Below are 15,449 nucleotides of genomic sequence, written 5' to 3' on the forward strand. Positions count from 1 at the left end.
GCATCTTTGCAAGTGGGTCAGGGATGATCTGAAGGGTGACATTTAGTGAGAAACAATGCTGGGTGATGGCATTTACATAGGACAGATCCAAGCTACACATGCTGTTGCCCAACTTCCTACCATCTGTACACCAAACTTTCAGCTCTGTGTTAAATAGACACTTATTCCCATGCTTGTATACTTAGCAGGAGGCATGAGGTAACACATATGTTGCTCTTGAGATGCACTTCCCCCCTCACAATTTGTGCTTGTGACTGTAATGGAAATATATATTAAATACATGTATTTCTGTTCGTGTATTTGGCTTTTCAGTGCCACCCACAATTCCCCGTGCCTGCAAATTCTGCCTTCTCACATCCCACTTGTCCTCTCTGCTTTGAATGCTGCCTGTCTCCTAAAGTCCAGCCGGCCAGAGCTTAACCCTTAACTTTCAGCATCCTCTCAGGCTGTCAGCTCTGCTCAGCTCCACAGCCTGACTGCACTGCACAGTACCCCTGGAGCACCTGGGGGCTGTGTGCAGGTGCTCCCTCTCCACCTTCCCCTGCCACAGAGGGAGCCTCACCTCCTATGGCAACCTCAGGGACAGACTGAGGGGAGCAGGGAGACGTGAGGAGTGACAAGCTGCAGGTCCTGGAGCAGGCTCTGATGTTGGCAATCAGGGGTTGGCCTTGGTGGTTGAGAGCCTGGAGAGAGAGGGTATAAACCCCAAACGCAGTAAGGCAGCACTCAGAGCAGCAAAGGACAAGCTGCAGGTCCTGGAGCAGGCTCGGATGCTGGCATAGAGTGCTCTATTCAGCCTTTTGTAGCCCAACCAGCACAGCCTGCCACTGTAGTGCCTCCTCCATGCCACACCACACCACACACCTGCCTGCTTTTCCAGCAGTTCCAAAAGGAAGGCACACCTCCAGGCTGCCACCGCACACAGGACCTACCCATTGCACCTGTGAGTCTGATTCAGGTGTGCAGCCAGACCCACCAAGCTCCACCACAGCTCACCGGGCCCTGCGGAGTGGAGCCAGCCCAGCCTGGCACTGCGAGCCCCAGCACACACAGGAGCAGAATGCCCCTGGCACCGAGCGGCACACAGCCTGTGCCCTCTCTGAACACACTACAAAAGTCTCTATTTCGCTCAAAACATCGTGGAGAGGCACAGGAACCTGCAGCAGGCCCTCCTGTCTCCCAGCTCTGCATGTTTCCAGCCCTGAGAGCAGCACTGCTGGAAAGGGCTGCATGCCTGATACTCTAGAGTGAATTCTTTTAATTGTTGGTTTATTCTTTTCTAATGTTCAAAGTCTACTTTGAACACATACAGACTTAGTATCTTACCAAGTTATTTTATTTCCAAGTTATGGAAGATTAATTTCCATTAAAAATGCATCAATTTAAATAGATCTTTAGCTAGACTTTCAAATTATTCCAAATTAATATTCCCTTTGAAATCTATCAACTTTCTTTGCTGCTACCTAGCTTTTCTGCATTAGGTTATAAAATAGTATTTCAAGGAACAGTCACTTTTGTGTGTAGTAATCAGACACCATTATCAGGCTCAATTTTTAAGCCAATTTTTCCTCCTCTTCTCTGAAGGACTGTCAGGACAATAACTTTCTCCCCTTATCTTCCTACTCATTCTCCTTCTTGGCACTGGTGTAATTGCTTTCCCACATTTCTTTACTCCACGGCTTGACAGTTTTAAATGAGCCTTCCACACCTGTGGTTTTATCTGGCATGAGTTTTGTCCCCTCAGTTCCTCTCCCTGTTGCACAGATCAGGTTCAGCCAAGTGCACTCAGTGCTCCCCACACCAAGCAGGCAGGTTTGGGAGCCTGCCCTTGTTTTTGGAATGAAGCTGTGATTCCAAGGCAGTGCCTCGATGTGCCTGGGGCAGCTCAGGAGGTTTGTGAGTGAGCCCCGGCTGGAATCCCATTGCTCGCTGGCAGCAGGGCAGCTCTTGGTCCAGCACAGCTGGAAATGAGCTCTCCTGCAGCAGGGTCGTCGTGGGGCAGAGCTGCTGTCAGTGCTCTGAACCTGCTGCAGCTGAGCTGGGGCTCCTCACCAGCACCACGCTCCAGGGATGCCAATGGAGACACTGGGACGTGACCTTCAGGCTGACAGGGAAGGTGTCTGCTGACAGTGAATGAATCTTCCTGCTTTGAAGCTTTGCTCGGGAAAAAAGGACAAATTCTAAGTGCCATGGAAATAAAAATACCTGATCAGTTCATTTTACCCTGTCACTCTGAACAATGCAGTGCTTGTTTTTAGGACTACTTCTCACATGCCCATCTGATTTCTGAGCAGAAGCCCACAGTGCCAAGCACTGACACAAAAATCACAGCCCTTGGCCATTATTTAGTCATATGGAAAATATTCCACTGAGGAAATAATGTCCTTCACTGGAGAGCCTGAGTGAAAACCTTCAGGCTGAAAAAGCAGAACCAAATCAGTGTCAAATCCACATTCACTCCAAAGACATGTGAGCATCCTACTTGTGCTTGGTAAAAGTCATTTTGCCAACAGGCTTTGAGCCTGTTGAAAAGCAGCAAGTACAATAAAGGGGAAAAGGATTTTTACATATGCTCTGAAACATACCAGAAGATGCCTACAACCTGCCCTGAGATGCAGACCCAGGAGCAGCCAGGAGGCAGATACAGGGATTATACCTGGGGTTGTACTACAGCAGGAATGTTTCTGTTTGATCCTGCAGAGCAGACAGAGTTCTTGGTGGCACAGTCCTGTAGCTTTTCTGCAGCTGCATGCTGCTTCCTAGGGTCTCCCGTCTTTGTTTCCCTCAAATCTTGTCTATAGACCTCACAGTGTTTCAGCACATCTCAAAAATTCTTCCTCAGCTTCTCACCGTACTGCAAACCCCCTGCAGAGCAAGACCAGACAGACAATAGGTGCCAGAGGCATCTGGGCCATTGCAACACTTAACAGGTTGCAGTTTAAGCTGTGAGCACTGGACCAGGGAGAAAGAATTTCACTCCAGCTGCAGGCAGAAAATCTACACCAAAGACAGAAAGTTTTGCGGTGTGAGTTACCAACATCTGAATACTGCACCTTCTTTCATTATGAAAGCGAGCTCTTGGAGAGGAGCAGCATTTTATTAAGCAGCACATAATGCTCACTGTAGTATAGACAGCAGCACAGTTATCATGCTCTATTTCACAGCATTAAAAATGAGCTATTCTCCAAGCAGGAGAAATCTTCATATCAAAGATTCAAACACCACAGGCTTCAATGCTGTCAAAAGAGATTATTTTAATTTTTGATATGCCTCTAAGTAGTCCAAGACTTTAGGAGTCACAATGGAAAGTGAATCAGACTTTGATTTCCTTTGAGTCCTAGAGGAAACCAAGTGAAGGGAGGTTTGGAAGACTGCATGAGGCAGACTCTGCCCAGAGCCCAGCCATGATCCTGGGAGGAGAGAACACGTTTCAGATTACTCAGTGCTTCTGCACCTGAACATTGAAATGCAGGAGCAAGAAAGGGGAAAAAGGGATTTCTGAGACTGACCTTTCAAGTCTGGCCTCTGAAGATGCAAAGCTCTCCCTGGTAGGACAAGGACCAAACACCCGGTAGTGACCCATCCTAAGCCCCACTTCTGTTACTGATTTACATGAAGAGGTTTTGTGTTCTCAGGCTGAAATTCCCCACTGGAGAACCAGGAGTGGGTGACAGAGTCTAAGAGCATCCTCTGCTCAGCTCACACGTCCCCAGCACCCACAGCCTGTCCCTTGGCCCTGTGGGGCACCACAGCCTCCAGCAGCACTGCTCAGGGCTCGGGAGCTGGGCAGAGGGAGCAAACATCCCCTTAAACAAGGTACAAAGTTTCCTGAGATCCTTCTCAACACAAGACACAAAATGTCAGCTCACCAGGGTGGAGCAGTGTCTGTAAGCAGTGTACAGCAGGAAACACCATTCCTGGGACAGGATACTCCCCTGGCACTGCGCTTCCTCCCTTGCTCCCTGTAACTGCAGCCTTGCTCATGGCCCGGGTTTGCTGCACAGCAGGTCACAAACCTCCTGCAGCTGGCTGAGCTGATCCTGCTGCCCCAGGCCCGTGTCACAAAGCACCACGGGCACTGACCAGCCCCAGAGTGCCATCCACGGCTGCTGCACGGGACTGCCCTGCAGAGCAGGAACCAGACACCTCCTTCTCCTTCCTGCCATTGGAATTATCCCCCAGAGCAGCTTCTGACCTTGGGGTCTGAAGAATGAGAGAATTTGGTCTCTGACAGGGGTTTTACTTCTCCAGGAGTGAGAGGCAGAGAGTGGGGAACTAAGCCCCTCTCCCCCACTCTCCCCAAAAAAGGAGAAGCAGAACATATGCACACAGCCCACTGATTTCTGCTGAGGTGGCCCGAAGCCAGCGCATCAAGCAGGCTGGGAACAGCTCTGAGAGCACATCTCAGTTAATACCATGGGAAACAATGCCACAGACGCTTGCAGTTCGAGGGCCAGGAACAAAGTATGAATCAAGAAGAGCTGGAAATGGCAGTGTCCCCTCAGAGCACATCCCAAGACCAATAAATGAGCCTTCACCAGCACTTCCCAAGGGTAACTGAGTTCCTGGGGAGGGGTTGCACAGCAGTGCTGAGCTGAGCACAGGTAAGGCAGTTAAATTGAAGCACCTTGACACAAAGCTACAGAGCAGATTTCACTTACTTGGGAGAAAGCAGCATTTTTCTCTAAGGAGTTGATGAGCAGTTGTGGGTTGATTTTTCTTTTTCTTTTTTTAAAGCAGGTTGATGATGAAAAATCTCAGAACAGTATGACTATCATGAGAATGATTTCTAAAGCAGGAAGCATGACAGCCCCACACCCACAACAGCAGAAGCAGCTGCCACACACAAGTTGCCAGGGCTGCTCCTGCGCCACTTACAGCCATTGCAACTCTGACACTGCCTTCAGTGCAGAGATCTGCACAGTGCAGAGTTAACTCAAAGCCCAGATAAGACAGGAAAAACAAATGGGAGCGATTACCCAAGTCAGAAGGTATTTCACATCCTCATCTCAAAGCAGGAACTGTGTATGATAAAGCCCAGCCTGAGCAGAAGCTCCAGAATCACCATCACTCACATCCAGGATTTGCAGCACTCAGAAAAGACCTCATCAATAAGAAATATCAATAATTAAAGCAATCTCTAACCTCATATAAAGTTCCCTGCAAAATTACTTCAGTGCTTCCCAGACTCTGAATGCTGGAAGAGAAATTTCTTCTTGATGCCAAGGGAAAAAAAAAAATCAGCACAGGTTGTTTCATTTTTATCTGGAACATTTCCACCTGTCCACCTTTTTTTGCACAGAGCCTTTCTACATTCACTGCAAGTCAGTGCCTGACAGAGGAGGCTGTGAATGTAGAACTGGTGTCAGGATGACTTTCACAGCCCCTCTGCTCCGCCACAGCAGCAGGAGCCAGAGCTGCAGCTGCCAGCAGAGAGGACGGGGAGCAAAGCCCCCGAGGCTGCTCTTCTCAGGGTGAGGAAATGTGAACGTGGCTCTCCAGAGCCCTGGGGCAGCATGGCCAGAACCATTCTGCCTGCCTCTGGAAAGGCCTGGGCAGCTCTGCCCTGGGGAATGGCAGGAGCCAAGGGCCAGTGCCTGCCCTCCTTCAGGATCCCCTACGGGCAGCAGATCCCTTCTCCTCCAGAGGTCAGGGCAGCAAAGCAGCTGCTTCCAAAAAAGCGACAGCTCCCAGAGCCTGTCTCAGTGCAAGCAGCACCCAGCGCAGGCTCCCAGAGCCCGTCTCAGTGCTGCAGGAGGGCAGCAGGCAGGGAGTGCCGCTCTGGGCACTAACCCTGCTTCCAGCTCGCTCGTCCCACAGCTCCAGCAGGAGCCCAGGATCAGAGCTGCTTTCCCGAGGCTGGCTCGGAGCTGCTGGCAGGCAGGTGCCCAGTGCAGCCCTGGCACAGGGATGGGCAGCCCAGGCTGCCCACGGAGCCCCCAGAGCAAACCTTGCCGGACTGTGCCAGCGCAGGCCCCGTGCCCGGGGAGCAGCCCCTTGGCACACACAGTGAGAGCTGTGCAGCAGCTGCTCCCTGCCTCTCCTGCATGGAGCAGCCTGTTCTGTGGCTGTCTGCAGGGTTTGGGAGGCAAAGGAGCTGCAGCCTCATCAGGGGCCTTAACCCTTTGCCTTCCTCTGGCACTGTAAGATGTGCTGCATCCTCTTCCTCTCCACATTCCCCGAGCTGGTTTTTCACAGCAGGGTGCAGGGGTACAAAACCACAAACTGGCTCAGGTAATCCCCTGCCCTGACATTTCCAGACTGGCAAGGCCAGTTACAGAAAACCCTTCCCAGGGGAATATGATCAACTGTAAAAAAGAAAAGTACTTACAATCTTGGACAAACACAGCCACAGTCCATGATTTTCTGATTTTCGGAAGGAATCACAGAACACCCTTCAGAAATAGCAAACAGGGACATTTGCAGCCCAAGCCAGTTGCTGCTGATACCATGGTAATGATCACGCTAGAAGGTCTAATTCACTCTGAATTCAGAGCCAAACCAGGTACATCAAGAGTCACCTCCTGCTTCTCTCCCAGTCGCTCTGGCAGTGTATCAATTATTACCATGCTCAGGTTAGCTCCTGTTTCTAAACAAATACTGGAAAGGTGAATCTCTTCCCCTAGAAACATTCTACAGCATAGCTAGCAATGTGCACTAAATGCTCGTAACCTACAGTCATCTTCCAGAAAATAACTTGCAGAAGCTGTCAGTTCACATCATCAGGTCTAAACTACTTAACAGTGTATGGAACCTTTAAGCTTCTGTTGAAAGCCAAAGCAGCAAACAAGCTTAGAGGTCTGTAATCAGAGATGCCAGGCAGCAAGTCAGCTTACAGGCTGGTTTTATATGTACCAGAAATATGTCAGCTCAAGAAGCATCACGGTGTGAGGCAAGATTTCCTGCAAGAACATTTTAGTTACCTGGAGCCTCATTTCTATAATCCTCCCTGGTACTTCCAGCAATCACAGCAGAGCATGAAGCACTCATAGAATGGGCACTTCAGCATTCACCTGACATGCTTTTTAACACAAGGAACACACAAAAAGAATGATCTAGTTTGGAACTTGAGGAGTTCTCCTGCTCCAGAGCTAGCAGATGCAAAAGGAGCCAGAAGGCCTAAACCAAGTGCCAAAATGTACCTCAGCAGTATCACACATCTTCTGGGAGAGGCAGCTTGGCTCGGGAAGCTCGTCAGGCAAGGAGAGCCAAGGCTGGGACCCACGGAGGGAGCTCCACATGGCCCAGCACCTGCTGCCACCCCACCTGAGCCTGCTGCAGAGGCTGCCAGAGCGGCTCACACGCTCCATGAGCACTGAGTCATGCTGCTCAGGCTGCAGACCAAGGGGGATTGGTCTCAGCAGCCCCGGCCTGGAGGGAGCAGCGGCTCGCGGCATGCAAACGCACCTGCGAACAGACAGCTACATGCACACGCCACTTTAAGAAAAGAGTGAAGCCTTTTCTTAAAGGCCTCTTTATTTTTAAATTCCTTCAAAACATAAATTAATTTCAACAAATCAGATGCAAAACACCTGCATTTTAAATTCGCATATATTTTACTGTATCAATCACAGCAATCTCATACAGTAAGATACACAAAAATAGAGCATGGTATCACTTCAATTCAACACAGGCTGGTACTACAGGATTCCATGACATATATACAGAGGACTTCTCTTGTTCAGAGCAGGTGTAGCCCCTGCCCTGGTCACCATAAAAATTACGTGGCATCACAGTTTTAGTTATTCACTGTAGTGTGAGGAGCCATATGGAAATTGAACTGGTGAACTAGAAGATACACTGTAGAGCAGCCAAACAGGCATGAAACTGCAGAAGGTGAACAAAACCCCAAAACCACCAAAATTAAAACCACCCTTAGACTGCATTTTAATAGTAAAATTGTTTTTAAATTCTTCACTATATACATAATGTATCTACATTTGTGTCATATTTATATATATATATATATTTATAAAAAACATACAAGATTGAAAACCTTAAAATCATTCAATTAAACAATATTCACCCCAACACTCAGGGTCAGCAAGGCAATACTCGCCCTTGACATTATGCTCAGCTGCAGTCCCTTGATTCAGAATTTCCCTGATTGTTAAACATTCTGTTCTCTTTGTTTCTTAGTGCAAACTGGACAGTAACTTCTTGTTCTCAGCCCTCTGTAAGACCCAGGTTTCATCTTATTTCCATAATGCTTCTGACACCCAGTTATGGCTAAAATTATTTTAGCTATTTTACAACACTAGCCTATGTAATTTTCCCCTCTACCTACCTGAAGCCCCCCCACCCCAAAAAATGTAAGACAAACGATCATTCATGCATGTTCCTGTCACACAGGGAGTGATGGACACTGAAGTTGAGAAGCCTAGACTCTAACAGTGATTAAAAACCCCAAAGTGAATCATTTCAGTGCAAAGTGGACTACAGTTTACATCTCAGCTAGAGTTCTTTACAGATATTTTAAACACATTTAATTCTGCACATCAGATTAGGTTGCCTGATACTTTGTGCTAACTAGCTATAGTTGGAATAAGGGAGTTAGGATTCTTAGGGGTTTTCTTTTAATGAAAAACTAAAGTCTACTCATAGCCAGGTGGTGTTTGGGGGTCAGACTGTACAGAGCCCAACACAAGGGAGTCCTGGCTCTCAGCCAGGGTTCCCAAGTGCTATAGCAGGAGACAAAGGTCATCATCTGATTCACATCCATAACTGATGGGTTCACCTGAACAGGAGTCACAAATGAGCTCTGATTTTAACCAGGCCAGTGCTTTACTTGCTAGACTACACTACAGACAGATTGGCAGTGAATTTGGGAGCAAGCAGAACATTGATACTTACAATTTCCATAAGCACAAAGAAAAAGCGTGCACTGAGAGCAAAATCCTGCAATTCCTAGACAAGACTCCACTCAGATGAGCGCCAGCCTTATCAGAGGGAAAAAATGTCAGACTAAAACCCAAAAACTGATCAGAGCCAAGAACATCATTCTGCCACAGTGGCTATAATAAGCTATGAAATACAGTACAAGGAAAAACAAAAAGTCACCTGAACAAATAACCCAGAGAGACTTCATAGTTATAATGATTCTACCACTTTTAAAAACTCAACATATTAAATATTTATTAAAAATAAACTGTTTCCAAATCACCTATTTACAGTACAAAGAACAGTACTTAAACCATGTGCAACAGAAAGAAAATGGACACTCATCTGAGAGGACAACACTCCAGGCATCATCTGAGTGACACAGATACAGGATCACCTCTTTAAAATACCATACAGTGAAACCCAGAAGGATGATATTGGCAACACTGGAAAATAAAGCACGTATTGTCCAGATTCAGGTTATATAAGCTCAAGATAAACAACCAGGAGAGAAGGGGAGAAGGAGGAAACAAAGACAAAAGGAAGAGAGGTTATGGTGTTTGCATTTTGGAGATCGAGAAATGCAGAAACACATCAAAAAATAGTCCTTGTTGGCAAAACAAGCCATTCTCATATTTCCTGCACATTTTGAAGTCAGGGTGAGGACTTCACTTTTTGATACTTTATCAAAAACTGGCAGTGGTTTCATCACTCATAGAAAACAAGAACCTTAATTCTCAGATTTTGTTTTCAAATACTGCCTGGTTTTATTTGGGCAAGATATGATATAATAGGAACGTACGATGTCACTTCTTAAAAATACAACAGCTGCCAAGTTTTAAGGAAAAATGTGCTCTTCTCCCCCATGTAAGTTAAAAAGCAATGCTCATTTAGGAGTTACCTAAATTATAGCAGCATGAAATCTAATGGATCTGCAGCATCTGTGAAGCCACAAAAATCAAGAACTGGCACCTGATCACTGAACCATGGTTCCAAATATCTGGACACGTGATTTTGGCAAGAGGTCAGTGTGGAGTCAGAACATTAGTTAGGATAGCCCTTTCCTCCCCCCCTTCCCTTCCCTTCCCAAGCAGACTCTGGCAGCCTATCTGTAAACCACGTGGGACAGCTGGGACGATTTGTAGTTCAGCTGGTTGTTGGGCAGGAACCTGTGCAGGTCGCTCTTCCTGCAGCAGGGGTCATAGTAGTAGGCGCTGAGGCAGGAGTCGCACGAGACCTTGGAGCAGAAGGTGCACGTGTTGGCCGCGCCCGAGCGGTTGCAGAAGCCGCAGCGCGAGGTGCCCGAGGGCTTGGGCTTGGAGCCGAACTGGGCAGCTCTGTCTTGACTCTGAGTCTGGGACGTGTACTGGGATTTCTCCCTCAGAGCCGAGGCCGGGGACAAGCCGTCGCTCGGGAGCGCTTTGATGGAGTAGGAGCTCTGCCTCACTGCCGGGTACTCCTGCCTCGAGCCGAACAGGCTGTCGCACTTCTGGCACACAGAAGCGCCACAGGGTATGCCACAGTTCTGGCACTTGGAGGAAGCTGTCTCTTTGGCTAGGTGGGTGCGTTTGTGGTAAACAGGGTTGGCGTCGCTTTTTAACAGCCATACATCAGGCTTAATAGCGTCTTGTCTTTTAAAATTTAACACGCTTCTAGAATCGGGGTCAGTATATAAATCTAAGTCCTCTTGAGCAGAAAAATAGGAGCTGTAAGGGACATTTGTTCTTAGCATGCCATTGTGATGAGAGGAAGTTGGCAAGTATTCATCTGAACAGCCGTGAGGGGAGCTGGACATGGTCAGCAGGGAGGGCGAGGGCCGGATGATTTCATCTTTAATGTCATCTTCCGCATCGACCAGAATGGGCTCCTTCCTGAGGCTCAGCGAGCTCATCAGAGGCGGTTTCTTACTCTCCCAGTAGCTGTCATAGGCGTCCACGGACTTGGAAGGCTTGCTGACCTTAGGCTTGTAGTAGTCCTTAGAGGCGCGCTCGCTGGCGGATTTCTGGAGCACCATGCGCGCCATGGACGCGTTGAGGCTCTCCTTGCACTCCAGGCGCCGCCGCATGGCCTCCGAGCAGCCCCGCACGTCCTCGCTGCTGCTCTTGCGCTCCTGCACCACATCCACCTCCGAATAGCCCTTGTCCTTCACCTGCAGGTGGATCTCCAGGAGCTGCTCACACTCCACTTTGGCCAGGAAGAGCTCAAACGAAATCATTTTCACCTGAATGGCGTCCACCTGCTCTTTGAGCTTGAACGTTGTTCCCAGTTCCTGGACGTAGCCCATGTAGTTCAGAATCTGCCTCACGTCATCTTCCGTTAGAGCAGACTTCACGTAATAAACAAAGGGTCCAGTGTAGGTCTGAGGGGCCCGGGGGAACAAAGGAAAACTAGGTTACAAATTCAGTGGTGGACGAGATGTTCAGATAATTCAGTGACAGAGAGCATATAATTAAATACAACAATAACGACTCTGAACGCACGCAACTGCCTTGGCAAGATGAGCTCCATTTCTGCATCCCTCCTGCTCAGCAGATGGAAATTCCACATGAGGGAAATTCAAAGTAGGAGAGTTTTCATTCAATTTAAAATCCTGATTAGCATAATGTCCTCCCTGGTGATTTAAATCACTCTGCTCTGCACTGACATTAACTACAATGCATACCAGACATACTTAATTTACAGAAAGTCTACCATGAAAGGCAAAAAGGCCGGGATTTGGGAACTATCCCATGCAGGGACAAGCTGGAGCTATCAGGAACTCAGAATTACTGCAGGAGTGCCAAAGTCCAATTCAGCTTTAAATATACTTGAGATGCACTCTTCTTTGTGTACTGTTACCATGCAGTTTCAAATGTTAGTTTTACTTAATTTAATTCAAAAACTTCCACTAAAAGAGCCCCAAAAGCAGAGACATGAGTTTCTGCAAGCTGAAATCCCCTCAGCATCTGGCACACCTGAGGGATGTGCTTAGCCCAGTCCAGCCTGTTCTGAGTGCAGGCAGGAGCAGCCTGCCCACCACAGGCAAAAGATAAAACATAAAACTTGGCTGCAGAGAGCTCCCAATGGGTCTGCAGCACCCAACACCAGCAGCGAGATCCCACTTTTCCCTCTGGGAACCTGCCTTGGGTAGATACATCTGAAAGCACCTTAAAATCAAACCATCAGGAACTGAGCACTGACAAAGATCAAAGATACTCTGAAAACAACCCCTTTGCAGAAGTTCCTTCACCCTTATCATACAACTTGTGGGAACCTCAGCAAAGCATCCACTTGAACACATGCCCTGGGTTTAATACTTGAGTCCAGTAACAGCTGTGGCAAGACAAATCAAACTCTGAGTCAGCTCAAATCCAGCTTGACCACTCACCACAGTGAAAGCCTCTCCAAGTAGAAATAAAAAAGTGCAGCAGGAGAGGCTGAACAACAACCTTAAATAAGCTCCTCTCCTACTTTATACGCACTATAATTGGAGCAAGTGCTTGTACTTCTGCTCTGGGGATACTCTCATCAGCATAAACTTCACTTATTTTACACAGGAGATTTCCTATGGATTCTATTTACCTACTGTAATATATAAATATATATATATAAATATAATGCTATAAATAGAAAAAAGAGAAGCCTTTAAAGGAAACAAATGAAACGCGTTCACAGAAAGAAAAATAAACTGTGTTCTCGTGATAGCTACATAAAAAAGTCTTACCTTAATGTTCTTGAACTCCTTTTTCCAGGGGTACAGAAAGAGATTAATCCCAACTGTCTCAAGCATGTTGAATGCATTATGGAGACAATGTAAACTTGAGGATTTCACAGATCTCAGTGAGTTTTCAGCCATTTCGTAAAATTTGATCAGCCGGAATCGATAAAAGGGATCAATTTTGGGAAGGCAAAGTAAGGCTGCTGCTGCCACTCGCAAGTACTCATCGTTGATAGGACGCTGCTTGTTGTCAGAGGCATTCAGCTTGCATTCGTGGAACTGTACATACTTCCTAAATAAATCGTCTTTATATTTTGTATCCATTGAAATCAGATTTTCCCTCTGCTGGGGGCAGCTACCTCCTCTCCTTCATGGTTGTTTGGCCGTGGGTTGGGTATCTGGCGTTAGGGATCTTCAGCAATGGCAGCTGGCCTGGAATAAAAACTGAAAACAAGCACAAGTCATGGCAGGTGCACACAGCCCAGACATCCCCTGCCCCTCGGGGCTCTGCACCATGGCCACAGAGCTGCAGCTCCCTCACAGCCTCTGCAGGACTCTCGAAAGGCACAGGAGCCACACAAATGCCACTGTCCTGCTTTCCAACATCATTCCCCACCCATTTTCCAGGTCCCTGCCCATTTTGTGAAAGCATTTGCTTTTCCCCCTCACCTCTAGTGGCACAGGACTGTCCCTAGGCTAAGCAGGTTTATTGACTCTGCCTTTTGATTTCTAACATTTTCACTGACATTCCTCCTGCTGGTAGCCCAGTGCAGCCAGGGCAGCTCTGCAGCCACTCCAGAGGAGCCACAGCCCCAATTCCAGCTGAAAGCTGGCAGCTGCAAACACCACTGGGATCTTTTCAGCAAGAGAGCAACACCTGCCACCTTCAGCTGCGTTATGGGAACTGAGAAAAACCATTCCTGTGCTCCTGTCTGCGGGGATAGCTGGTTTTGTGGATATACTCATCTGCACTTCCAGAGCACTGAGCTGAAACAGCTGAGGACAAAAGAATCTCCCAAATGCTGCTTTACCAGAACCAGGGTAATTCACAGGCCAACAGGCTCCACCTGCAGTGCCTCAGGAACCTGTGATCACAAAGCAGACCACAGGCCTTGTTTACTACATGAAGAGACAAACTAGCTCTTGGCCTGAGGGGAGAGGAGCTGGGAGAATTCAGTGCACTGTTTCAGACACAGTCAGTCTCAAACAGCATTTCAGAAAAGACTCTTCACCCAGTATTAACTGCAGCTGCTAGAACGCCGATCAACACTCGTGTTAAATAACTTTCCAACTGAAGGGAAGGAGCCAAAACACAAAATACCAACAACCAAGAGGCCAGGGAAACAAACAAACAACAAAACCAACAGCCTGGCAGTTAACATTCCTTGATGAAAGGCTGTGCTCAGTGCCAGCCCTGTGTGGGGAAAGTTAAGCAGCAGTTCTGCTTCTCCTGCAAGGCACACGCGCTCCTGTCAAGAGACAGGCTGTGAATCACAGGAAATGCAGAGTGCTAAATTAACATCTGAGCATAAGGGCCAGGAGCAGCCCCTTCCCTCCCCACGTTCCAACGCAAGTTGTGCAGGATGAAGTCTGTGGACAAAGACAGCAGAGCCTGTTCCTTGGCAAGAAGAGCTGCAGAGAGAGATCTTTGTCTGGCACGTCGGCACAACACCCCCAGGACCCGGAGCCATCCTGGGCTGCCAGGGAACTGCCCTCAGCACCACAGCCCTGCCACCCCCCTGCCAGCAGCCACCAAACAGAGCTCCTGGCCACACGTGAGGCACGGCAGGGTCAGCGAGCCCCGGGCGATGGGAGAGCCTTCATCGAGCTCCCAGAGCCCTGCCAGCCCCGCCTGTGCCCCGTGCCTGCCACCCGGACCAGGGCCACCAGGGCGGGCACAGCACACCGTGCCAGAGCACAGCTGGCACACCGAGCCGCCGAACACCTGGCACAGCCCGGCCGCACACCGAGCCGCGGGCAGCACGGCCTCCCCGCGCCGCAGCCCACCCAGCAGCAACATCCATGGTTACAGCTCCGGAGAGCTCACGATGCGAGCACGCACGGATAAATATAGGTTCCAGCAGCTCCCCGACTGGCAGAACGCACAGAGGAACGAGGCTGCTTTGCCGCAAGGTGCTCACGCCAAAGGCCAGCGTTTCCCGGAGCTGTGACAACAGAAACTCCTGACCGGAGCGCAGTGCCGGCTGTGGAGACAAGAGAACGCTTCTAACCGTGACCAGGGCCAAACCTCACCGAGGGACCCGACTGCTCTGCCCGCGGGCTGTACAAACCCCGGGCAGCACAGGGACCCACAGGGCAAACCCGCCCCGCTCCCGCCGTGCCCCCTTCTCCCGGGGCCGCTCCGGGACACGGCGGCTGCGAGCGGCGCGGGAGCGGCAGCCCCGGAACCCTGCCCGCCTGGCGCTCCGTGCCCGGGGCCGCTCCGTGCCCGGGGCCGCTCCGTGCCCGGGACACTTGTTGCAGAGCCGGGGCGAAGAGCCCCAGGCACCGCCTGGGCCTCCGCGGCGGCACCGGCCCCGGGAGCTCCTGCCGCCCCCACTGTGCCGCGCCGCCCGCCGCCCACCCGCCGCGGCCAAGCCCCCGCTCCGCGGCCTGTCCCGTCCCTCACCGCTCCGCGCCGCCGCCGGGAGCCGCCGCCGCTCCACCGGAAGTGGCCGGGCTGCTACCCCGCGTCCGACGCGCTGCCCCGGCAGAGCCGCGCAGGCCCGGCCGGTGCCGCGGACGGAGCGCGCCCGCCCTCACGGCTCGGGCAGGGCCGCGGCGGCGGCAGCGGCGGCCCGGAAGTGAACGGCGGGGCGGGAGCACTTCCGCCGCGTGATGTCATCGGGGCGGGGCGCGAGGGGCGGGGCGG

General features: G+C 49.9%; 1 protein-coding gene across 1 annotated transcript; it reads right to left on the reverse strand.

Moving 5' to 3' along the window:
* Positions 1-7,438: 7,438 nt before the first annotated feature.
* On the reverse strand, positions 7,439-15,304 carry SPATA2 (spermatogenesis associated 2). The gene is made up of 3 exons (XM_058036497.1): positions 15,207-15,304; positions 12,584-13,021; positions 7,439-11,239 (listed from the first exon to the last, which is right to left on the reverse strand). Exons 2-3 carry the CDS (start codon positions 12,899-12,901, stop codon positions 9,986-9,988), a joined length of 1,572 nt encoding a protein of 523 aa, XP_057892480.1. The 5' UTR covers positions 12,902-13,021; positions 15,207-15,304; the 3' UTR covers positions 7,439-9,985.
* Positions 15,305-15,449: the final 145 nt, after the last annotated feature.

This window comes from Melospiza georgiana, chromosome 17 (genome assembly GCF_028018845.1).
Source record: "Melospiza georgiana isolate bMelGeo1 chromosome 17, bMelGeo1.pri, whole genome shotgun sequence".
In the NCBI taxonomy this organism is placed as follows: domain Eukaryota; kingdom Metazoa; phylum Chordata; class Aves; order Passeriformes; family Passerellidae; genus Melospiza; species Melospiza georgiana.

Bases quoted from the DNA above. Each gene is read 5' to 3' on its own strand.
- SPATA2 (XM_058036497.1), bottom strand. From the start codon at position 12,901: ATGGATACAAAATATAAAGACGATTTATTTAGGAAGTATGTACAGTTC. The intron at 11,240-12,583 runs GTAAGACTTTTT...CGGGCCCCTCAG, and splicing joins AGGAGTTCAAGAACATTAAG to ACCTACACTGGACCCTTTGT.